The 26970-nt window shown below is 41.0% G+C and overlaps 1 protein-coding gene across 1 annotated transcript in view; it reads right to left on the bottom strand.

The window, feature by feature from the left end:
• Window positions 1-26970, bottom strand: part of CERS3 (ceramide synthase 3) — a 104130-nt gene that overhangs the window by 39979 nt on the left and 37181 nt on the right. Inside the window, exons 5-10 of the mRNA XM_002922672.4 lie at window positions 22730-22848; window positions 15953-16010; window positions 14926-14976; window positions 10887-10979; window positions 7678-7806; window positions 4195-4301 (exon numbers count right to left, since the gene is read on the bottom strand). Coding sequence (XP_002922718.1) covers window positions 4195-4301; window positions 7678-7806; window positions 10887-10979; window positions 14926-14976; window positions 15953-16010; window positions 22730-22848 — 557 coding nt within the window. The remainder of the gene's footprint in view (window positions 1-4194; window positions 4302-7677; window positions 7807-10886; window positions 10980-14925; window positions 14977-15952; window positions 16011-22729; window positions 22849-26970) is intronic.

Here is a 26970-nt window from a genome sequence, read left to right on the forward strand (position 1 = left end):
TTCCTGTTCACCTGAGGCTTCCCACGGTACTGTTTTTCTATGCCACTGAGAGCCAGATCCTGGAAAGCTGAAGCCCGAAGTCCCGTGGTGGGGAATATAAAGTTACCACAAGCATATGTACCCTTACAGGTAAGGAAGTTCCTTGTTTGAATATTATTCACCATTGGAAAATTCTTTTGAACATCCGAAACGCAGGTCAGTATTAATAATCTTCAAATGTAGAGCTAAGGTGGTTGATACAAACATCTCTTCTACTGCCCTTATGAACTTCTCCTGCAGGGTAGGAATTGTGCCTCATTCATCCGGTGTATTCCTCCCAACATCTAGGAGCGATGAGTTCAAGAAATGACGCCGCGAGGCAGTCCCCCGCCCCCGCCCCAGCCCCGTACACTTCAGCTGTGACAGAGCGCTCCTTTCCTTCAGCAGATCAGCCTGGACTAAATTCTTATCTGTCCTTGTGGTTTATGGAGGAAATTGTCAAGAGTCAGGGGAGTTGTTTACCTGAACTTAGGAAGGTCTTTCTAGCCTAGTGATTCCCTGGCAGTGTTTGTATAATATTCAAATAGATAGATACATCCAATCATTCAAAAGCATAGAAGTCATTATGATTAAAACAACACTTGGGAATGCCATGTAAAAACTATAAGCCTGAGATTTAAATGCTTTTGAATAAAAATGCAAACAAATGAGGTAACTAGGCAATTAGATTAAAGTAATTCGGCCCTGGCCAATTGGAATTCCTGCCTGATGTTGAGAGGAGAAGTATTACAAAAAACCATGTAATTACCACTTGCTGACACTGATTGAGTGAGAATTGGCTAAACAAGATTTCTGAAAAAAGCAGAAGGAGAGGAGAGAGGACACAGTTGTACCCGCACAAAAGAAACTCCTCAGAGAAAAGCCAATATGCTTGAGGCTGGGGAAAACGAAGGGAAAGTAAAAGAAAGGGAGAGGCAAGCATAATATACAAGCTCTGGTTCTTTCTCTCACAGTTTCCAGATAAATTTCAGACGGGTCACCGTGCTCCCCACTCGACCCTTCATCTGACCACAAAATGTGCAGCAAAAGCAGTTGCGAGGAACAGAGCAAATGGATGGCCGGCGGCCTCCCATGGCGCCTCAAAAGAGCCTGAATCTTGAAATAGGTCTATCCTATGCACATCGTTTGGTCCATAGTAAATTCCCCACAAAACTGAACTAATAAAATATCCTTGAAAAATGAATCTACACTTACACATTCTAGACAGATGGCTGGAGCCAGGCTAACAACAAGGAACCAGCTTTTCCTCTTTGGCACCGCAAGATGATTGTGTAACACGTTCAAGCTGATGGGAACACTATTTAAGCCAGGGTAACACACCGCAACAGATTCTTTCAAAAACCATCGGGAATCAGGCTCTCAAACTTCCAATAGCTTGGTGAGGCTTTCCTCGGCCTTCCAAACAATGAGGACCAGTCAACGTCAGTGCAGAAAAATTTTTACCGGCAAAAAAATTTTTACAGTCAAGTCTGTTAATACTGGTTTATTTGCAATCCAACTCCCTGAAGACAGCAAAGAGTGGTATTGGCTGCCCTCTCCAGTGGGGCTGGTGAATTCAGCAAAGTACCAAGATCAAGAAAATGCCAAATGCATGCAACTAATTCTTCTTGAAATCCAGAGATGCTGGCAAGAGAACGACTTCTTAAATCTTGCATTTAAAGTCAAGGGTGTGTGGAAAAGTAACACACCACCTCCACAATCACTCAACCCCAATACGTTGTTTGGGTGTTTTCTGGGCAAGAGTAAGCTTGCTTGTTGATTCAAGATGTCATGGGAATGTCTGAGGTTAGCATCCTTCATTGCTAAATCAAAAGCCAACCACAGCAGCAAGACTGTGAAGCTTCTCAGAGAGTTCCCTGGACTGAGAGCTTCCATGGTGTATGTTTTTAAACTATGCCCATGATTTCTTTGAAACAACTCCCCTGGAGAAATGGAGGCTAATTTTCCCTCCCTCAAATATGAGCTGGCCTTAGTCACCTGGATCCAATGAGGAAAATGAGGTTGGAAGTGGCATGATGTGACTTGTGCAGGTGGCTTATAAAAGGAGACACAGCATCTGCCCAGCTCTCTTATGAGCTGCTCACCCTTGAAATCCAGCTGCCGTGCTCTGGAGAGCTCAGGCCCTGTGTAGGTGTTCCAGCTGACAGGCCCGGCTGAGGTCTCTACCAACAACCAGCAACAACCTGTTGATTTTATATGTGTTACTTCAACCGTGTGGGTTGAGGAAGTCTTCGGGAAAATTCCCAACTCTGGCCACATCTGACTGTAACCACATCAGAGACCCTAGGTGAAAACCACCACCTCGCTGAGGCCAGTCAACTCCCCAAACCATAAGCCATAATAATAATCAATAAACATTGTTGTTTTAAGAGAGAGGTCTGCAAACTAAGGCCTGGTGATAAAACCGGGCCTGCAACCTGTTTTTCTACAGCCTATGAGCTCAGCTGGGTTTGGTACATTTTTAAAGGGTTGTAAAAGACACAAAACAAAGCAAAGAGTAATATGTGACAGAGACCATATGTAGCCCTTAAAGCTGAAAATAGCTATTCTATGGCCCTTTACAAAAAAACCTTGTTCAACACTGTCTTAAGCCATTAAGTTTTTAGGTGGTTTATTATGTAACAACAGATAATCGGAACACGTGGTGCTTTTGGAGCATAAGAAGAGGCCATTGATGGGCAAATCCTGAATTTATAGCACCATAAAAGTCACACTGAAAAGCCACCTCTCAACTATTACCTGAAAGTCAATACTATCCTATCAGTAATTGCTATCATACAGTATTATAATTTCACAAATATTTTTGCTCAACCAAAGCAAAAGTGGGGGTAATGTGATTCATCAACCAAAGAGAGTATTTTAAACATGTGTCTCAGATTTGATTCTAGATTAAATTTCAAATTCTTGGAGACTTATTAATAACTTTAATAAATGTAGCTGGCATTTGCCAAGTCCTTACTATGTTCCAGACACTATTCTGCATTATTTCATATGTATTACTTCAGTTAAGCCTTGTGACAACAATTACTTCCATTTTAAAGATGAGGAAACTGAGAGCCAGGGAGATGATCGAACATGTCCAAGATTACACGGGTAGTAAGTGTGAAGCCAGGATTTGAATCTAGGCCTGACTTACATCCATGAACTTATTGCACTCTGCTGCTCCTCTCCAGAAAATGTCTAAGTAAGACATTGGTCTCGGTGTAAGGATGTAGCTGGCTTCCATAGGGAGGGCAGCCACCCACTGACCTCTCTGACCAGACTTCCCTGCAGGGTAGTCAAGGGTGCTGTCCACCCACCAGGAATCAGGTCTGGAACCTGGGTCTCCTCTTTCCCCTGGGACTCAGGATCTTCGGCAACACCAACACTACTTTTCTGTTGAGAGGATCTGAAACTCTTAGACCAGCCCCAAATAATAGTTCTTTGTAAGTTCTTTCTTCCAAACTATCAAAGATTTCCTCACACTTCTTCTTTGGTTCCTGTCAATCAACACACGGAAAAGTATGCTTGCCAAAGTGATGACTGTCAGAGGAGACACAATATGGGTTCTTCATTGCCAGACTTTGGCTAAACAAAATCAACAGGCTGATCGAGAGCCAATCAATATTAAAAGGCTATCCAGACCATTGTTAAGACCAGTGATCATGGAAAATGAAATCAGTATCAGTTTTCTCATCTGTGAAGTAGGAGTGATTATACCTATCTTTATGATTTGTTGTATTGACTGGAGCCAAGATATACAAAGGGCCTAATCCAGTGTCTGGCATTCAATTAATGGTGGCTACAATTACTGTATTTTTAACATAGAACATGCCTCTCTTTCAAAGAGCTGAAGATTGGCCAATGACATTTCAATGAATAACTGGAAAAGCTCTTCATCACAAAGAAAGATCCACATTCATGAAATAAGACATAGAGTAAGAGTTGCTGCTTACCCATTGGGTTAGACATTTTCCATCTCCCTTTATCATAAGGCTTTCCACATTGGAAGGTGTTGTTTTAATTATTTATAAACATGGCCCCTTCACATTATTTTCTCTGACTGAACTTGGCACAAACAATTGGGGAATCAATGTAAGAAAGAGACTTCAACAATGTGCCAAGGCCATGTCAGCACAGTGACCAAAGGCATGGCACAGCCCCTTTTCTACTCACCAGAAGGGAAAGATAATGAGGCGGCTGATGAAAAATATGGTAGAGAAGATGAGAAACAGGGTGTTACAGGTTTGCTTCCATCCGGCATAAGAAAACATCTTAGCAGACTGAAAACAAAGAAAGCAATCGCATTCAGATAAAGTGATATTAGAATAAAATTCTTAAATATTTATAAATGAAATGATATGATGCCTGGGATTTGGTTCAAAGCAGTCTGTGTGTGTGTGTGGGGGGGTGGATGGGAAAGTCAATGAAATGAGACTGGCCATACTGACAACTGTTAAAGCTGGAGGATGGACCCACTGGGTCCATTATGCTCTTCTCTTGGTCATACGTTTGAAATTTTCCATAATAGAATATTTTTAAAAAGATATGTTAAAATGACTGTAATATTACTCCTGTCCTTCGCAAGCACTATGAGCTAGCACAATGAATGTTAGCATGCATTTTATTGGGGCACTTATTTATTTTCTCCACTTAACTGATTAGAGAGCTGGATTGGAGAAAGCTTGAAATATGAGTGAAGTCCTGGGCTGGGCTGGGCTGGGCACATTGCAATCAAGGCAGCTGGCAGAAGGGGCAGAGTGGGGAGGTCACTCTGGGAGCCCTGTTCTGGTTGAAATAAAGTCACAAGCCCTCGATTTTTCCGCATTTATTTTATGCTAGTCTACATTGCCCGTGTGATATGTATTGAATCAAAGGAGTTATGGAAAGTGTTTAATGTGGTAGTAGAAGGTTAATTGTTGAGAATCCTCATGCATTATCTGGTGGAGCCCAAGGCTAAATGGGAAGGTGTCTGGACTTGGGGGTGGTGGAGGTGGGTAGGAGTTGCTTACTGTAGGTCTTCCCTGTAGAAGCGTGGCTCAGGTCTGGGTGGTTTCAGGACTGAAATTGGCCCAGAAGCTCAAAGCCACTCTTAAACAAGAGAGGCAGCTCTTCGGGAGGGCTTTACACTGCATTACATTTCTGCTTCGGGAAGGGTTTACATTGCATTTTCCATACTCTGCTGTATTTACTGTGGGATAAGGATACGATCAGACTGTGGGGTGGCAGGGGGCCCAGGAGGGAACAGCCTCAAATGCTGAGTTGAAAGGCTGGTCTGCCAAGTGGGTGGGAGAGGGGTATGGGGAGATAGGCCAGAAGTTCAGCGTGCCTGGAATGGAGTGGGAGCTGTTTGAAGAGTCAGAGGCCCCGCCAGAGTGGTTAGCGAGAGACATGCATAGGTGGAAAGAGAGTGCACTTGTGAGGGCAAAGTAACATTCCCTGGGGTAAATGCACACACAGCGTATTCTGGGCTGTGCCAGGATGGAGATCCGACAGTCACCCTGCTCCTTTGCTAAGCACGAGTCAGGATACTATTCAAGTGTTGGGTCCTGCATCCAAACGTGAACATGGGCAAAGCCAGAGGATCAGGAAGATGCATGAAGAAGGCAGAGGGTCCTTCTAAGTAAGAGTTGTGGATGTTGAGGCTGTTTTTCCTTACAAATAAAGAGCTAAAAAATGACCCATCAACTGTCTTGAGGAATATGAAAGATTAATAGTCACCATATTTAAAAGGGTCTAAACGGGCAAAAGTTGTACCATATCTGGGTTCAATTAGAACTTGCCTGAGAAGACAACCACTAAAGTCAACTACTCAAGGAATCTGTGGACTAGGCATCCCTGGAGGATATTAGATATCAGCCCCATGCCACCACTTACTGTTGCCTCTTCCCAGCTGGTGGAAGGTACTGGCCTTGCTCATTGACTCTCAGGTTAGATCATGGCTTGTGAATCAGGAATGATTCATGATCATTAACAACATGAGGCTGTTCTCATAGTTTATCCATGAAGGGACCTCTGAGTCTGACATTTCATTTTCCTTCTGTTTTTTTTTTCACCTACGAACCTCAGAACATTTTCCAACAGTAATGAGCTAAACCTCACGCTGTACTCTCGGGGGTACATATGAATTCTCATATTACTGCTGAGGACAGAAAACAAAGCATTAAGTGATTTGCCCAAGTCACCTAGGGAGTTATAGCATGTCAATGACAGGGTTGGGGAAGGTGGGTAGGGACAACCCAGAGCTTATTCCCAGTCTCCACATCTAACTCCCTTTTAACAACCCAATGAAGTTGTTTTTACAGTGGACACACACCAAAGGCTAGAGGGGTTAGAAGCAACAGAGTAGCATAAAATTCTTAAGTCACGGCCTATGTGGTCTTCAATTTACAGGCAGGGTTACTGAGATATGATCAGAGGAGGAGGTAATTGTAACAGATATGGCTACATTCAGACAGCAACACATGGGAAAACTGGCACAATCCTTCTTCTGCTAAGCCATTTGCTGCCTTGAATAATCTTGACCTTTGGAATGGGATTTACATGTCCAATTGCAATTATACAGAAGAAACAAAATTCTGTACACATCTAATATTTTAACAGTAGCCAGTTGCTTTGAAATGGCTTCAAATGACTTCTGGTTACATCTAGAACAGGGTTTAACAAACTACTGTCCAGCCTATGGGCTTAAAGCTGGTCAGTTCTTAAGGATGGGTTTCACATTTTTAAAGGGGTATGAGAAAAGAAAAGGAGAATATATGGCAAGAGATGCAATGTTGCCCCCAAAGCTAGATTTACTATCTGGCCCTTCACCAGAAAGTTTGGCAAACCCTGATCTAGAAGAACGAGACCCTACCAACTTTAAGCTCTCCTATACCAGCTTAGATTCAGCCATCAGCCCTTCAACTTCAAGAGGCAGTCCTGAGCATGAGATGGGTTAGCGTCATTTTCCTCAGCTTCATTATAAATGAAGGTATTGAGAGGACAAACGAATGGCTCTGGGAAGTGTGGCCCTAAGTACACCAGGAGAGCTGGCGGGCAAGAGGGCTGTTGGGTCACTGCCTCAGGGCACACAGGAACTGATACATAGCAGAGACAAGTAGAGAAACCAATCCTAATTTGCTTTGTTTCTCATGTTTTGTGTTGCTTGGGACTAGGAAGACTCTTGTTTTAATGTCCCCTGCTCCAAAACATTCCTTCCTTAGAAAATAAATACCATTTGAATAAACATCAGCTCTCATTCTTTAAAGCTGGAGGAGGACCAGTGCAAGCATCCAATGGGTATTGGGCTGCGGCTTAAGTAAATATATGGTACCATCCAACATTAAGAATCCATAATGCTACACATCCACGTTTTCCTTTTAAAAGATTCGAGTTCATTCCTGCCTCACATATCTCAACGTGTTTCCTAAGCTTGTATCTGCATGTAACTTTTACAAGTGGAATCCCATGGGTTAACCTCTCTCCAGTACCATGGACAAGATTGGAAACTAAACACTAAAAGGTTTCATCTTTCTAAGCTTGAAGGATCTGAGGACCCAGAGACATCCTTGGACTTTGGGTGTTTTCAGGACAGAGAGCTCTGCTAAATCACTCACAGACCGTCCCAGAAACCCAGGACATGGTATTGTTATTACTTTTTTAATGGCAAACTTTTACCTCCAGCCAAATGTCAGCCACATCATGCACGATCATCACCAGGGTCCCACTGCGAATATAATTAGCACACCAAGAGAAGCTCATCAAGCTAATAGCAGCCAGGTGGTGGATGACATGAGCTAGAAAATCCTATAGAACGAGAGGAAAATGGAAGCTATCAAGCAAATGCAGTTATCACCTAATCATTGGAAGCGCTAACAACAACAATAATACCAATATTTTTTAAAAAATAACTGACACATCTGAATGTTTTGAAATTTGTAAAATGCTTCCACTTTGATTCTTAAACACAATTCTTGTGAAGGAACTAATGCACATTATCCTCACTGATGAAGTCACTTAACTTTGACCCAGCGTTGAATCGTTGTCTAAACCCTCACATCTGATCTTCTTTCCACTGCCCCACACTGGATACACACACACACACACACACACACACACACACACACACTCGCCCCATACACATACACACGCATTCCTGTGTATATTTACATTTATCCTTTCTTCCCTAATTCCAAAAGGGAAAAAAGACAGATATACAATATAATAAAATTACATAACCATTAAAATAAGTGTTACCGCCTATGAAACAAGTAACAAATGAAAGAGCAGTGAGTATTTTACGAACCCAAGGCTAAAGAAAGCTACCACAATGGAGCATAAATGCGTAAATGTTTGCTGCAAACAAAATATACAAATGGCCGACAAGTACATGAAAAGACGCTCAACCTCATTAATCATTAGGAAAATATAAATCAAAACCACCATGAGATACCTCTTCATCCCCAGTTTGGCAGCTATAATAAAAATGATGAACTATAACAAGTGTTGGCAAGGACGTGGAAAAACTGAAATGCTTCTACTTTGCTGGTAGGAATGTAAAATGGTGCAGCGTTTTTGGCAGTTGTCCAAAAGGTTAAATGTGGAATTATCCCATAGCCCAGCAATTCTACTGAGAGAAATAAAAATATGTCCATGCAAAAACTTGTATATGAATGTTCACAGCACCATTATTCCTAAGAGACAAAAAAGAAAACATCCCCAATAGCCATCAAGTAATAAATAGAGAAATAAAATGCAGTATATCCATACCATGGATAATTATTTAGCAATAAAAAGGAATGAAGGACTGATACATGCTTCCACATGAATGAACCTTGAAAACATTATGTTAAGTGAAAGTGTCAGGCACACAAAAAAACCCCATAGGTTATGATTCAACTTATATGAAATATACAGAAGAGGCAAATCCATAGAGATGGGAAGTTGGCCAGTGGGTTGCCTAGGGCTGGGGAGGTTAGAGAAATGGGGAGTGACTGCAAAAAGGTACAGGATATCTTTTGGGGGTTGATAAAAATGCTCTAAAATTGGCCATGGTGATGATTGCACAGCTCTGTGGACATACTCAAAACCACTGAATTACGCACTTTTGATGACTGCACTGGGCAATGTGCAGATACCTCAATAAAGATGTTTAAAAAAAAAACAAGTTAAAGATTTCAGTTTCCTTGTAGCCAAAGTGAAAGAGTAAACATGATACTACTAATAATAGCCCAACTTATTGAGCACTTATTGTATACCAGGAAGTGCTTTGTGTGGGTTAATCTGCTTAATCCTCACAAAAACCAGAGAAGACAGAAACTATTTTTAGGTCCATTTTACAGATGAGGAAATCAAGTTTCGGGAGTTTAGCCAGCTAGCTTGAGATGCTAGTGAGTGGTGAAGCCAGGGATTCAAACCTGGGCCTTCCGACTCTAGAGTCTTTGCTTTACCCATGTTCCAGTAGTTTTATGTGTCTGAAGATATGCAATTGCAAAATATATGACATATATTTACATTTAATTTTTCAAAGGGTACCCAGTGCACTTGTATATACTAAAGAGAAACCAACTACTGAAAAAATAGATGTGGGAGAAAGATAGGATCATTATAGCATCAACCCACCTTAGTATATCTATGAAGACCTTCCAAAAAGTGATTATTTTCAATCCCCTCCCTTGAGAAAATGACTCAAACAATTAAATTTTGATGTATTCTTAGCCCAGACTAAGGTTAATGACAGTTAATCTACAGCTATTCCTGAGTTTAATGGAAAAGGAGATTATGTCTATCAGAATTTTTCACACTATATTCTTATACTTACATTCTATAAATTTTCTTTTAAGATCTGTTGACCACAGCTGATGGAGCCCTTAGTGATGGATAGAGTGTACCATCACGCACCCAAAAATTTAATCAAGCTGGCTTGGTCTTATCTCCTTAATACTGAGTTCAACTTAACTTCATTTATCACGCAAATTTTGCCGCAGATTGACTTTTTAAATAGAATGTAGTGGATGAGGTATATGCCAAGAGTATTTATTATTTGATCTGAGTTGCTAACATATATGATAAAATCTTGTGATTGCATTGAGAATCTAATATGATTTTCTGTATCAGCAAACGGTTCCTAAAACATCGACCTTTGTTAACTCAGAAGGTACATTTTTTCGCATGCCTGTGGCTCAATTTCCCTACATCTAAAGTAAAGCCAAGCATGCCCAAAGCAAAGTTTCCTCATAAAGATCTTGGATGAATTAAGGACAACATGTATTCAAAGTCTTTGAATACATCGAAGAATTACGTAAGGTGGTTTGTAATCAGCTAAAAGATGTGGCCACAGAACTAAAACTACTAACACCTGTATTTGAAGAACATCAAATGCTGGAACCCAAAGGGAAAAACAGACAGGATAAAGGAGAGTTCTCTTCTTACTGAAAGAGAGTGGAGCTTTCAAGTGAAAGTGTCTACAATGTTGCACTGAAAATACTTATCAAGGCACCAAAGCATGAGCAAGATTTGCAGTATTCTATGTGCTATAAGATGCAAAAAGGCTATGAATTGAAACTAACACACATAAGAATAAAATTTAAAGATTAAGATTGGGGGTGGGGGGTGACAATTTTTGAAAAAGTAGATAAAGTAGCTTTGTAAATAAAATACTTACCTAGGGGCGCCTGGGTGGTGCGGTCGGTTACGTCCGACTCTTGGTTGCAGACTCTTGGTTTAGGCTCAGGGTCTCGAGATCAAGCCCCACATCCGGCTCTGTGCTCAGTGCAGAGGCTGCTTAGGATTCCCTCTCCCTCTACACCCCCCCCCATCTGCTTGCTGTCTCACGAGCTCTCTCTTTCTCAAATAGATAAAATCTTAAAAAAAAAAAAGGTACTTACCTTCCTCTTGACATCAGAGCCAAGGCTAAATATCAGAGACCAATAAAAACTCATCTCCAAAATGTAATACCAGTACTGGGACGGCAGCAAGGGCTAAGGAGAATGAGAGTTTTCACTACTTTAGTATCACCATATAAACAACTCATTTTAAGGCATTAAACTATTGTTTATACCTATTTATGTTCCACAGAACTCCCCCAAATGATGACGCTTTAAGATTTCAACTTCTGAGGGGCACCTGGGTGGTGCAGTTGGTTAACAGTCCAATTCTTAGTTTTGGCTCAAGTGGTGATTTCAAGGTCGTGACATTGAGCCCCACCTCAGCTCTGTGCTCACCATGGAGTCTAAGTTTCTCTCTCCCTCTGCCTCTGCCCCTCCTCTCTCTCTCTCATTCTTTTTCTCCTTCTCCCTCTCTAAAAAAAATAAATCTTAAAAAAAGATTTCAACTTCTGAGAAGGAATCAAAGATAATATTTCAAGGCATTTTATTTCTGAAAGGGTAGACAAGAATTCCAAAATCAAGTTAAGTGTTTTGTTTAAAAGTTAATAAAATTACAACAGGTGTGATTGCCTTGTTTTAGTTGACTGAAAGTTAAGTTAGGGAAAACAAATTCAAGAATCTTTACTTAAGAATATTGGCAAATCTGTTTTGCTATTCCTACAGTTTACCTTGTTTTATGTTTCTTGAATACTATTCAAAATCTGATGTCCTAACTTCTCTACCGGTGACAGCTAGTAATCAGAATTGACCTATTCTCAAATGGGGCAGTAATAAAATATATACAATTATTTAAGTACTCTATAAATGTCTTCTGAAAAAAAATTTCTATATCTAGAATTTTCCTTAATAATTTTATAGTGTGTGTGTGGGAGTGTGCTTATTTTAGCTGAGTTGAGATATTATATTACTTGGTGTGATGGATTGTTATACCAATGCCTCCAATGAATTTCACCTTCTGATATTCATGTGCTGGTATAGTCTTCTCCTACATGACCATGAACTTGATCTTGGATAAGCAAATATGATGCAAGCAGAGACTTCATAAGCACCAGGTAAGAAACCCGAGCTATCTTGCTGATAAGAACAAAGTAGAGAATCAAGGGGTCCACTGCCAAAAATATGAATGAGGACATCAGGGACATGAGCCATCCCCTAGCCAGCCTACCAACTGACTGAAAATACATGCATGAACTCATTTAACACTAAATAGAGCAGAAAGAATGCCTCAGCTGGGCCCAGCCAAAATTGTTAACCCAAATCATGAGCAAATAAATGGTTGTTGTTTTAAGGCACTGCGTTGGGGATGGTTTATTACGTACCAAGAGATAACTGATAGACCTGAGAAGTTCAGAGTAAGTTGGAGGTAGAAGGATAAGATTGGAGTTTGACCTACATAATGCCTAAGTATCTTATGGTCTAACCTTCTTTGTTCCTCTAATACTGAAGCTAACACATTAAAAGGAATAATTTTCTGGTCAACTGATCATCCTCAGTAAGGCCATAATAGAATGAGACAGTTTTTGCTTTCTTCTATGTCAAACAGGCATGTATGAGACTAACTCTCCTAGTGAGAACTGAAAAAGGATCTTGGTAAAATGCATAAAAATATCTCTGCAAAGGCATCAAAGAGCAGCCAAGGCACCCAGAACCTGTGGAGCTAATATTTCTGAGAGAAAATGCATTAAAAATGAATCCTTTATTTCTAGTGAATCCTTAATCCAAGAAGTTCCATAGCCCATAAGTGGGATAAATTCACAGAAAACCACACCTGTGTACAGCATTAGTCAGCATTGCCAATTTATAAGCAGTATGGAGTCCAGAGACCAAGTAGGAGAAGTTAAATAGGACTTATGGCGGTCTCATAGTGCAAGGATGCAAATTGGTACTCAGGGCCAGCCAAAGAAAAAAAGTCCTAGTAAACACTGTAATCTTTTGGTCAAACCACTAGGAAAACACCCCAGGAATATGGGTAAGTTGTAAATACACCTGCCCTCAAAAAGACTGGAATCCACATTGAATCAGCTCAATCACATATAAAATGAAGGTGATCTGTCTCTAATCTAATGAATAGAAGAAAAAGTAAATCATCTCAAGAGTAAGATAATAGTCTGAGCACCTATAATTTTTCATATACAATATCTATTATTCAATCAAAAGTTTTCAAGCATCAAGAGACAAGAATAAGAAAAGAGAACAGACCCACAGGCTATCAAGACATCAGATTCTTCAGACTTGGACTTTAAAATAACCTTAAAAACTTGGTTAAAATGTGGAAAGTTTCAGTAGAGAACTGGAATCCATTAAAAAAAAGAGTTAAATGAAAATTTGAGAAGCAAAAAACAGTTACTAAAATTTAGAACTCAAAAGATGTGTTTCACAGCAGTTTAGACAGTGCTGATAAAGGCAGCAACAAACTAGAGGACATTAAAATAGAATATATCCAGATCTGTGAAGGGTCTGAGATTTTACCTTACTTGCAAGATAGCTTGCCATAGTTTCATGGGGGCTGATTGAAAATACAAGACTCCTGGGTCAGAGGTAAAGGATACTGTATTATTCACAGTGATAGTAGTTGTCAGAATATCAATATCTGGGACAGGTCTCCCACCTTAACTCATATAGGGCTAAGCAAAAAGTGTCAGATGACATCTGCACATACCATGGGTTGTATTACAAGAGAGGAAGCCTGAGCTAGGAAACCTGAATCTTTCATAATAGATAGTAATGTGCCTACCCTTTGCTCCAGAAGGAGGTATTTCTACCTTCCAAGGTTGTCTGCTATACAAAAATCCTTGAAAAGATAGTACAGAACAAAAGGCAGGCAGTGTTTCACTTCATAAGACATGAAAATATGCAAGAAATCCATGGAGAATTGTCTCTCAGCAGACTAAAGCTCAGAAGAAGCAAGAGGCTAGAAAATATTAGAAAAAGCATAAGAGACATGTGGGACCTACTGTGAACATCTAACAGATTAGCACATCTGTAATTGAATCTCCAGAAAGAGAGGAGAGAGAGAAAGGAACAAGAGCAATGGCTGAGAATTTTCTAAAACTGACTGAGGATATCACACCACAGATTTAAGAAGTTCTATGGACATTAGGCAGGATAAAGTCAAAGAAAACCACATTCATGCATATCATAATAAAACTTGAAAGACAAAGACAAGATACTGAAATCAGTCAGAGAAAAAAGATATTCTGTTCAAAGAAGCAAAAATAAAACTGACAACTGAATTCTTAAAGGAAACAGTGGGATCCAGAAGAAAACGGAATGCCATTTTCAAAGTGCTAAAGGAAAATCATTGCTAACCTAGAATTCTATACCCAGCAAAAATATCCTTTAAAAAATGAAGGCAAATTGGTAACATTTCAGAAAAGCAAACCAAAGGGACATCTTCAGCCAGAAGGATAATCATCCCAGATGGAAGCATGGGAAAGCAGGATACAAGGTGGAGCATGGAGAAGCAATTTGACTGATTTGCAAAACAATAATAGCAATGATTGTAGTATTTTAAATATTTGAAGGAGGAAATAGGAGGGGGGTATATGAATAATTCTATGAAGAATTCTAATGACTTTTCAGTGACTGAAAAGAGGTAAGAGCACTAATTATTATTAGACTCCAATAATTCAAAAATGCATATGGTAATCTCTAGGATAATTACTAAAAGCACCAAAGGATGCCTAACTGAAGAGCTAATGTAAAGGGAGAAATGGAATAATAATTTTTTTAAAAACTTGATTGTCCTGTAAAGAGGTAAGAAGAGAGTACAATAAAAGGAAATGTACCAGCTATTACAAATAGAAAATAAATCGTAAGATAGGTGATTTAAACTCAAATATGTAATTGCACAGACTAAAGGAATGACACAAGTGATAGGTAAATAAGGAATAAGGATGAGTAAGCTCAGGTTGAGAAAGAGCCAAAGGATTGCACAGACATGGACAGAGAGTAGGAAGGGGACTCGGACCTAACTCAGGGGACAATTTGAGGGCCTCCAAAGTCAAAGGAAGGGAGGACCGTATCAGAAGGGACTTACCTGCCTGGGATAGTCATTCCACACCTCCCACAGGTCATATACCCAAGGTTTCTGAAAAAACAAGGAACCAAGAGAGAAAAAAATAAGTTTGTCAGAGTCAAAGGCTGATTTCAGCAGAAAACATAAACTCTTTCTGATGTCATTGATGGGGCCATGCATGCACAGTGAGACTGTTGCCCCTGCTGTGCCTCTCTCTCTCTGTAGGCATTTGTACATGTCCCCACACAACGTGCCTGGGACGCTCACAACTTCTCATGAATCTGGGACCACACAGTGCTGTCTCCCATAGGAAATTAATCAAACAGGGGTTCCTGGGTGGCCCCGTCAGTTAAGCGTCATGATCCTGCGGTCCTGGGATCGAGTCCCACATCGGGCTTCCTGCTCAACAGGGAGCCTGCTTTCTCCCTCTCCCTCTTCCCCTGCTCATTTTCTCTCTCTCACTCTCTTTCTATCAAATAAATAAAATCTTTAAAAAAATTGTTTTAAAAAAAGGAAGTTATTCTACTTACCGTGTAGTTTATACACCACTTAACAAGGTAATCATTCAGTAACTATTTAAATAGACAATGCAAATGTATTATGGTAAGGAAAGATTGCTGATGAGTGAGTACCGAGTCTTGATGGAACAGGTGGTATGTCATATGAGACTGATGGGATTCTGCAGGTAGAGACAGAAGTGGGAAGGGCAAGACATTTCTGGCACAGGGGATAAAATGTGCTAAAATCCAAGTGAAATGTGCCAGGTATGTTCAGTGGATTGTCCATAGTCCAGGGTAGTTGGCACATGGGTTGTGTGAGTGGAAATAGGGAGAGATTAGGTTTCAAACTTATATTTGCAAATTCAATGCTTAACAAAGGCTTTGAAAGACAGACTGAGGAGTTGTGACCGCTCTCGGCATCCGTGTGACTTTAAAAGCATGAAAGCCGGTCAACTTATTGAGAACCTTATTTCATGAGGAATTCACAGGCAAGGATTTTTAAAATTAAAGACAAATTCCCATCAAAGAATATCAAAGAGGCAACTTACATCATAAAGAAATACAATTCCAGCAACAGTAATCATTAAGTAAAATGCAAATCGCCAGCTGCCAAAAGAAAGAAAAATCTGGTAAAGGTGATTGACATCTGAGGAGAAATACATTTGGTATGACAGTGTCTGGAAAGAATGCACGGGTAAATCTAATTTGATATCCTGACTCTGCTGCTTGTTCGATGGCTCTAACTGTAGGGGGGTCACTTAACCTCAGGAAGTCTTCTTGTCTTCATCTATAAAATGGGAATGACAAAACTTACCTCAAAATGTAAAAAGAATTGAAACTAATTTGTGAAAAGTATTGATTATAGTGCACGGTACGAAGCAAGCAATAACAAGGCGGGGGGCTTCTCTAACTACTGTTTGTATTATGCCTGATGCACAATAGACAATGGTTTGACATTAGTATTAATCGAACCATTTGTTTTATCCTCACTTAAGTCCCAGTGAAAAGGTTTCCATGTGGCCAGACTTCAGTCTTGTCTCTGAAAAGCATATTTTGAAAAAAAAAAAATCTTTTTCTGCTGTCTGGAGAAAGACCTATAGATTAAGAGACTTAAAAGGCATACCAATCAGCTGTACTGCATGGGTTTTACTAAGATCCTGATTCAAACAAACAAACTATAAAGAAAATTATGAGCTAATCAAAGAAATCTGAACATTGACTATTTAGTATTATTTAAGTTTTTTTAAGATTTTATTTATTTATTTTAGAGAGAGGGAGGGCGTGAGCAGGGGGAGGGGCAGAGGAGGAGAGAGAGGGACAAGCAGACACCCTGTGAGTGCAGAGCCCAACACCAGGCTCGATCTCATGACCCTGAAACCGTGACCTGAGCTGAAATCAAGAGTCAGCCCACTGACTGACTCACTAACGAAGCCACCCAGGCACCCGTTATTAAAGTTTCTTGTAAGTGTGATACTGGTATTGCAATTTTGTTTAAAATAGAGTCCTTATCTCTTAGAGATCCATACTAAAATATTTACAATGAAATCATACAATGTCTGATATTTGTGTCAAAAGTGATCTTCAGTAATACTTGGATGAAGGTGGTCAAAAGGAACATACCCTCAGTTACAGAATAAAGAAGTACTGGGGATGTGACGTACAGCGTGATGACTACAGCTGACGTTGTCACATGGCATATTTAAAAGCTGCTACGTGAGTAGACCCTCAAGTTCTCCTCACAAGGAGAAAAAAACCCTTTTTTCCCCTTTTTTGTACCTGTATGAGATGATGGATGCTGACAGAACTTACTGTGGCAATCATCCCACAACATATGTAAGTCAAACCGTCACGCCGTACACCTTACACTTACAGAGTGATGTATGTCGACTGTATCGCAATAAAACTGACAGAAAAAAACTCATCCACAAAAACAGTCTGTCGGGGGCGGAGGGCGGACACAGATGACACAGGATTGCCATCAGTTGGTAATAATTAAAGTCGGTGATGGATACATAGCACACAGAGTTCAGTGTACCAGTCTTTCTACTTTTGTGTATGTTTATAATTTGTTAAGTAAAGTTTCAAAGAAAAAGTACTGCTATTTTATTTCACGACTGCTGAAGCAACAATAATATTAAAAATAATATTTGTTGGGACACCTGGGTGGCTCAGCTGGTTAAGCGTCTGCCTTCAGCTCAGGTCATGATCCCAGGGTCCTGGGATCGAGTCCCGCATGGCGCTCCTTGCTCAGCAGGGAGTCTGCTTCTCCCTCTCCCTCTGCCCCTCCCCTCTGCTTGTGCTCTCTCTCAAATAAATAAATAAAATCTTAAAATAATAATAATGTTTGTTCCTTGTAATTCCTTAGAGCGCTTTCTTCAATATGCCTGAAAGCTAAGTAGGAAAGAAGACGGCAGACATAAACCTGTTTTGCAGACGAATAACCAGGCTCATCAGAGGCAAGCCCAGCTCCCCAGCTCCCACAGCCAAGCAGTAACACAGCGGAGGCTGAAGTGCAGGTTTCTAGACCCCGAAGCCAGTGGTGCTTCCTGAACATCGTCATTGCCTATAGGCTAGACAATAGTCTTTCTTCCTGGTTTGTTTTGATAGAGAAAAAAGTAGGGTTCCCGTCTTTAGAAATTTGAACGATAAAAATACCCAAAGAACATTTTGTAAAATGAGCCGGTTGAGACCTGTCCATACTTGTATTTATGGCCGGACTGGCGAAGCCCACACTTGGATGCAGACAGCATTTCCTTGGCTCCCTGGATTATCATGGCCAAGCGGAAACAGAAAAAGTAGGGTCAGACCTGCCGGCCACAAAGGAAACCATAAGTCTAGGCGGCACATCTTGAATTGTTTGTCTCTCCAGTATTTGCTGACCTCTTGACTCTGTGCCAGGCGCTGTGCTAAGCCCGTGTGTGTTATCACATGTTCCTCTTCACAACAAGTTTATGGACTAGGAACTGTAAGTAGCCCCTCTTTATGGATAAAAGGTAGATAAGGTGGCTATGCAGAGGGACACAGAGGTTGGGAGAGGCCACAGAACTCCCCCGAGGCTGTGCAGTGGCCATCAGATGCAAGTGCCAGACCCAAGTGTCCCATTTTCCCGGACTGACTTGTTAGGTTTCATTACACTGTCCCAGGGGTTCTCAAGGTGTGTGCCAGGGATTCCTGGAGTCAAAATATTTTCATAATATGACTACCGTGTTATTGCCATTTTCGCTCATCCCATCACTAACGAACAGTGATTTCCAGAGGCTCCGTGATAGGAGAGAGATGCCATCGTTGCTCTGAGAGCTGACACAGTACGCACTTGTGTTATACAAATGCCTTGGCCTTCATTTCTAGTATCAGTAGCCATTAAAACACACAAGCAAATGCTCTTTGGGGTCCTTCATATTTTTCAGAGGACGAAAGGTTCTAAAACCAAAAAGTTTGAGAACTGCTGCACTTCACTAATTATGAGATGAATGACAAAGTACTTGTCGATGCTGTTTTATTTGTTTCAGATGAAAAAGGGAGTAAGACTTCCCCTTTTTTTTCCAGGAAAGGCTGAGAGAAACATAACTGTGAGGGAAAAATATTTCTTGGGAAAAAGAAAAATCCAGAAATTGATTGGTCAGGCCCAGATGGCAAGTGTAATCAAGGGGCAATGGAGAAAGAAGCTGACAAGGCCAGCAATGGGGCTCAGGAGGGGGCAGGGCCCAATGGAGCAGGCAGGGACCTGCCCCGGGGTCAGCTAAGGCAAGGTGGCAGCCCAGCCAGCCAGAGGAGAGCTCTCCCTCCAGGGCTGGGGCAGCTCCTTGCCTATCTACATCGGCTACTTGGAAATTACCTGGGAGTTTTATAATAAACTTCTTGCTGCTAGATGGAAATGCTTATTTTAAAAAGAAAAGTGGTCAGTTAATATGAAGTTTACATTAAAAATAAAGGATGCACTATGGATTAAATCCTGAATTCTGCGAACAGGGTGTAGGAGTCACATATTGCATGGAGCACTAGCATGACATAATAAAAAATTATTATAAAAAAAGTAACCAAGTACAATAGCCAAGTTATGGAAGCAACTTAGTCCCCATCGACAGATGTATGGATAAAGAAGATGTGATACGCACACACACACACAATGGAATACTGGTTGGCTATAAAAAAATGAAATCCTTCTCTCTCTCTCTGACAAATAAATGAATAAAATCTTTTAAAAAAATGAAATCTTACTATTTGTGACAACATGGATGGCGCTAGAGGGTATTATGCTAAGTGAAATAAATCAGACAGAGAAAGACAAATACCATATGATTTCATTTACATGTAGGTTCTAAGAAAGAAAATAAATGAACAAATAAAACAAAATAGAAACAGACTCACAGATACAGAGAACAATCTGGTGGTTGCCAGAGGGGAGAGGGTAGGGGAATGGGTGAAACAAGGGAAGGAGATTCAAAGGTGCAAACTACCAGTTATTAAGTATATAAAACTTGGGGATGCAATGTACCGCACAGGGGATATAGTTAATAATATTGTAACAACTTTATATGGGGGCAGATGGTTGCTAGATTTACTGTTGTGATCATTTCGGAATGTATATAAATGTCAAATCACCATGTCATACAGCTGAAACTAGGCTAATATAATATGTCAACTATACGTCAATTAAAAAAAAGGAAGTAATCAAGGAAACAATACAGTAAACTCAAGGTATTCCTCCTGATATTATAAAAGAGTTTCTGCCTGTTGGCGAGTAATTCGTTAAAGCTCAGTGTTGGGAAATTAGTTTTCTGAGATTTCCCAAATGCCCGGGGCTAGGTATCTCTTACTATGATTCCCACAGCACATCACATCGCTGGAAAAATAAAGGGCAGTCCCTATGCAATTAAATAGCTTGGCATTTTGCTTTAGTCCATTTATTTAGTCTATAATAACGGTTTTCTGACTTTGAGGAAATTTGTGATATCTCTAAAAAAGAAGGTAAAGCTTACATTTTATTTGTTGGCCCACTCCTACATCCTGAATACATTGTACAATTTCCTGCTTTGTGTCTTTGCCTCAGTTGAAACATGCCACCCTCAAATCCTGATTTCTTTTCTCATGGAAATCTCCAACCCATTCCTCAAGGTTCATGTTCCCACTATCTCCCCGAGGTCTGACCTCCTCTAAAAAGCTTTTTCTCTACTGCCACCATCTCCTCTGAATGCCCACAATGCATCGAAACATGACCATGGATGACAGGTGTACAGGCTCATGTGCCATTGGGTAGAATAACTGGATGGATGTTGTGGTTTCATAAGTGACAGTCTTGTCTCTCTTCGTTGCTCAAGGCTAGTGACCCGGCCTTCCGCTTTTACTTCCCTCTTAAAATCTAGAACTCGACCCAATGTAGGATAGTGCCACGTACAGAGAAGACAGTTGACATAACTCTCTCCATTGCCTGACTGATGAATAGTTGACAACTTGAAATTCCTTTCACTAGCCTGAATTCCGAAGCTGACTTTCAGTAGACTCACCAACAGCCAGATGCCCAAATGTTAGGCCTTGTGACCCAAACGGTTAATTGATGTAGGGGGTTTCTGCTTGCTAAGAGGTAAGCATTACGTGTCAAGGGGGCAGTACCACGGAGTAGAAAGAGTACCAGAAAAGGAGTCAGAAGACATGCATACAACAGCCCTGCCAACAGCTAGGTGACCTCGAGCAAGTCCCTTTAAGAAGCCAGATCTGTAGTTTCTCATTTCTTTCTTTTCCTTCCTGTTTTATTGAGATTTAATTGTCATACGGCACTGTGTAGGTTGAATAGTTTTTCATTTCTTACAACAGAGCTAGCTCTATCTTCCTTGACTATCTCACAGCATTGGCGGGAGGATCAAACATTATTTATAAACTGTAAGGCACTATCGTGTATAAGAAATTATCAGAGATTTTCATGGGAGAGTGATCCAGTTCAAAAGTAGAGAATTAGTCCCTGCCTGGGGACTTGAAGATAAGAATCATTTGCTAGAAAAAACAAATGAATGATAGTAGGAGAACAGGAAAATGTCATATGAGACCAGTGCTACTTTATAGTGTTTTGTGGTGATGGTTTAAAGAGATTCACTCATGCCAAGCTGACATGAGGGGTGACAATACTAACCAGTCTCTTAAGAGCTAAAAATCAGAGAGAAGCTATTTGGAAAACAAACCAGGCCATTCACGAAGAGCTTCCAAGGGAAGCCTGTGATGAGAAATGATTGCTTGTTTCGAAACAGTTGAAGACGTGGGTCTGTGCCTCTAACATCACCAGCATCACAGCGGGATCAGTACTCAGGAGCCTACAGGTAAACTGAAGGAAGCCATTAAAACTTAGCCTCAGACTCCATTATTTGGGAGTCTGACATCAGCTCTCTATTCACTTCGCCATCAACAAAAACTTATGATGTATTATATGTTGGCTAACTGAATATAATGAAAAACAATTTTTTAAATAAAAAAAATCTGGTGAAAGGCACCAATGTGAGGACCATTAAAAAGGGACAGAAAGAAGGGATGCTACTGGTGTGTAGAACGTGGCATCAAACACAACCCAACAAGTGGGCATTTGTATGGATGTAAAGAAGAAGAAAAAATAAGAGTGATGACCTAGTCCACCTTTTTCATCCAAGTGTCAGTTTCCACCACCAAGCGAGTGACCCAAAGTACAACAAAATTCTACAGGAGGGAAAACCCCCCACAGAACTCAAATGAAACCAAAAATAAGTGTAATGCAGCTTCACTGCCCCCAGAGCATATTCAAAGTAGCCTGCTCCGGCAGAAATCCTACTTGGTACCCCAGCAGGTGCTGACCTTTCCCTCCCCCGCACCTGCTAAAACCAACTGGGAAATCCAGAGGAACTGGCTGTCCTGTCCACAGGCAAGGGGTGGGGGGTTAGAGGGGTGGGGGATGAGTCAACTGGGACGGAAGAACAGACACCTTCCCGTTCTCTGCTCTTATAATGTAATATAGTAATTGGAATGTAATTGGAAACAGGTGATAAAGTCTTATGGCATAGGGCCAACCTCTACCTTAAAAAAAATAAACACCAGTTAAGACGTTTGTATTTTTTTTCTGGACTTCAAGGTAAGTACATCATAGCTCCTATTCATGTCAGAGAGTTCATAGCTTGCCCCGTTTCATCAAGAAGGAAACCGAAGCAGAGAAGGTAGATGGGCGATTAGACTACAACACCCAATTGGTAAGTGACAGGGCTGGGTCCAAACCCTTCTTCTGCTCCAACTGTAGTGTTCTTTCTGAGATGACCTTTGTGCTCCGTATTATAAAACTGCAGCCTTGCAAAAGCTTTGACTGTCCTTCTTACCAAGCTTCCTGGAATTTCTTCATCCTGCAAGGCCTCTCTTGATTCCGCCGACTCCTAAACCATCTTTCCACCTGGCGCTCTGTCAAGTTACACTTCTTTGCCAGTCCATAAATATCAGTCTGAAAAGAGATAACATGAATGAACAGGTGAAAAAAAGCAGTCAGATGGGCAGGCAGTCAAGAGAGGGTGCGACTGGGTTACCAGAGCTTGTGCACCGGAGAGGAGAGACATTCTGTGTTAGGTCTGGAGGTAGTGAATTACCTCTTTTGCTTATGGGATCACACACACACACACACACACACACACACACACACACACACACAGACATGCACACACACAGACACACCCAAAAAAACAAAATCCCAGCACTCTGAGTTACTAAGAAATATCAATACTCCATAATTTGGCAGCAACCCATACGTTCAAGCTGCAGATGTGAGCTCCCTCATTCAGTGCAGTTTTATCTAAGCTTCCTAAGCACCAGGTAGAGTAGTCCAGTTTAAGTTGATCAGATCCAACCTCCTCATTTTTCCTACGAGGAAACTGGAACACCAAGAGTTTCAGTAAGTTGTCCAAGACCTAAAATTAATGGTAAAGTGAGGATAAGATCTTAGGCTAGTGCACTTTCTGTTCTTTCACACGATCTTTGTGATGGCTCCAAAAGATAAGACAGGAAAAACTGAAACAGGTGTTGGCCATCACTTTCACGTTTAATCAGATGTAGAGCCCATTTCAAACTAATCCAAAATAATTTCAATCATAAAAATAAATAAAGATCATAGAATGATGATCGCTTCTCTTCTGAGAAGCAGAACTTATCTTTAAATTTGGACATAATATGGATGATGGATTAGCTCAAAGGTCATACACTTGAAGTCGTTCTAGGGCCAGACTGAAAACACACAGGATTGGGGGGATTAGGTCTGTTTCATGGTGGGATTTTAAATTGTATTCTTTCACACAGGCAGGTTTTATATGCTAAACCTACAGTGTTTTCAACTGACACCAAAAAATCAGCTCTGTAAGTTTTTGAATTACCTGCTCTCCTTCATCTTTCATTTCCCAACACAAGTACACGGAGTATTTCCATTTCCTCTTTACTAGAAAAATGAAACGGCATCAAACAGACCCTCAGCTTCAGTGTTGAGGAGATAAGCGGGAGCTGCCGTCACAGCAAACAGGAGAGCACCTGCCTTGTTCCAAGAGTGCAGCTGTGAGCCCGCTCTGGCTGACGGCTCCCAGAATGAATGCACAGCCAGAATTTTGATGGGACATCACTAGCGCCTTCGAAATGTTGACTGATGCCTCAGAGTAGATTTAAACCAATCGAGGACCAACATGGCCAGGGCAGAACAAAGCCCCCCTGATGGCTGGACACCCCACGGCCTGAGACCAGTCATACAGTTTCTGCTATGTTATTGTGTAGAGTTCACCTAATTGTTCACGCGCACAGGGTTAACAGTAGATAAAATTCATAAAGCTGCTCTCACACTGAAGACTGGCAAAGGCCTAATTGCAGCTTCCATGTACTTACTAAATTGCTACCTATTATTTAATCTGCAAGAAGGAAAGAAAACAAAACAAAAACAGGTTATGGCCCATATATACAGCCCATATGATAGTCTGTTTCCCTGTAAACTAACTGCCCTAACATCTATTCTTTTATAGGCCAAAGGCTCACCTGCTGTTGTTTTGTTGTTGTTTTGGTTTGGTTTGGTTTGGTTTTTGTGCTCTTGAGGGGACTGAGTTGGTAACCATTTATTGTCGCCTCTTTCTTGCAAGCATCGTGCTAGTCACGGGGCGATCTAAATGAATAATAACGTGGACATGGGCTAGGAAGTAAGAAAACAAAGAATTCTACTGAAATACCATGAGTGCTAAGATAGGAGAACATCAGGACACCATGGGACCTAACTCTGTAGGCACTTCCTGAAAGTTACACACAAGCTGGACCCTGAAAAATGCCTCAGAGAAGGGGAGGGTAGAGAAGGGAAGCGTCCTGGCAGAGGGACCAGCCCCTGAGGTGGTCTGGAGATGAGAGCAGGGGTGTGCAGGGAATACCTGGGGAACAGAAAAAGCCTGGCAGGTTACAGTCATATGAAGAGGAGGGGAGGAAAGATGTGGCTAGGCTCACATCAAGGGGGGGCTTTGTCTGGGATTTATCTTGGGGGTGACAGGGCGTTGGCACCGATCAAGTCCCCCTCCAGATGCGTGTACAGAATGAAGGAGCAGGAGCATGTCGGCAGTTGGACACCGTGTTCACTTTGCCCTTGCGTCCAAGATCTTTGTTCTCACAGCTCTGGAGGTCTGCATTCACTAACCTACACAGCTCTTCATACTCCCTCGCGGGAAGCAATTCAATTTTATTAGCCCATCATTTCTATAGATGTCTGCTTAATAAATGCGTCTAGAAATAGCCCTCGAACATGATTTGAAGCAATATATTTTCTCTTTTGGAGCACAGATGAATCTGGTTCAACGTCAGTCTTGACAATACTGGCTTCACTCACTACAATATTATTGGGATAGAAATCCTCTTGCAAGCAAAAGTCTCTGGAAGTAATTTCTTATTGATATATAAAACAATCATTTATTGAACACCGACAATGCACAGAAAATTGTGCCAGAAGTTACGTCGGTATTTCTTTAACCATCACGTGGCTCTTTTCTCTCCAGAGTAGGGAAACTTGATAAAGACCAAATTTTTCCTAATTTTAAATTTCCTAAAAAGCTGACCTGAAGTTTTTGCTATAGCAAATGTATCAAGTAATTGAGACCATAGCACTGTTCTTCATGTTTTATACAAGGCATTACCCACGTGCATTATTCTCAAACGAAAAGAAAAATAAGGACTCTCCGAAAGAGCCCGAAGTTTTCATAAACATGGTTAACTAGATTCCCTTTTGAAAAATGTGAGGGACGCCTGGGTGCCTCAGATGTTAAGCATCTGCCTTTGGCTCCGGTTAGGATCCCAGGGTCCTGGATTGAGCCCCGCATCAGGCTCCCTGTCAAGGAGCCCCGCTACTCCCTTTCCCTCTGTTGTTCCCCCTGCTTGTGCTCTCATGCTCTCTCTGTCAGATAAATAAATAAAATATAAAAAAAAGCAAAAATGTGAAATGATTCTTGGATATTTATTATCACCAGTGGTAACAGCAGTACTGAAATGAACAAGAGCAGTCCTTTAGAGCATGTGGAAATAAAGAACATGTGAAAATGGCTCGTCAGACTGTCTTCATTTTAGGAAAAAACAAACAAACAAAACAACCAAAGAAGTCCAGTACAGAAGCTGAGGGCAGAAGAAGTTACAGACAGTGCTGGCTAGCTGTGAACAACTCTGGACCCAACGGCTCATGCTCTGTGGTCAGACCTCTACATGAGCCCACCAGACCCAGGATAGAAACAGCCATCACAGACGCAACTGAATTGAGCAAATAAAGTTCGGCACCCTTAAAAATCTAACTATCCTGACTGTGCTGGGGCATGCTGTTGACTTTGGAGATGACCGGTGATCGCTGTCTGTATTCATCACAGAGGTTGTGCCACTTTGGGAAGAGTTTTTATTTCATCTCTCATTTTAACTATGGTGAAAATGAAACTAGACCTGCCTAAGTGCTATCTTTTTCACAACTATCAGGTTAAAACCTTTTTTTGTGTTATGTAAACATGTGGGGCACTGCACCATTTCATGGAGTGCATCTTGTATTGTGGAGAGAACTCTGACTTCCCTGGGGAGTGGGCAGGGGCACATCGCATTTCTAAAAGTAGGGGGGACTTGGATAAAATAAAGTGCCCTACTCATGACAGCCACCCCAGTGAACACTTTCCTAATGGGTCTAATGTATATCAATGGTGCCACAATCATTACAAGTGTCAGATACGGGCTAGTCCGCCTTAACAGTCAGTGGTCTCTTGTGATTAGGATACTTTGTATATATCCTACTCTGCAAAATTTAATTTTGATCCTTATACCCAAATTATGGCATTGATCATTAGTGTTGAACACTATAGTTGAACACAATAATCAACTATGAATATTGGTTGTTTTATAATATTTGTGTCATTTTATACTATGCTTGGAATGCTGTATAATCTGTCATCAGAGGGAAAAAGAATCCCAATGAGTCAAATCATCTGATGGCCAACTGCAGCCGGTATCTTGCACAGATGAGGTAAGCCACAGGTGACTGAAACAGTAAGAAAGGAGATTTTTTTTTTTTAAATCCAAAAACAAAGAACTTGTA

The sequence above is a fragment of the Ailuropoda melanoleuca genome, chromosome 9 (genome assembly GCF_002007445.2).
Source record: "Ailuropoda melanoleuca isolate Jingjing chromosome 9, ASM200744v2, whole genome shotgun sequence".
NCBI classification, from domain to species: domain Eukaryota; kingdom Metazoa; phylum Chordata; class Mammalia; order Carnivora; family Ursidae; genus Ailuropoda; species Ailuropoda melanoleuca.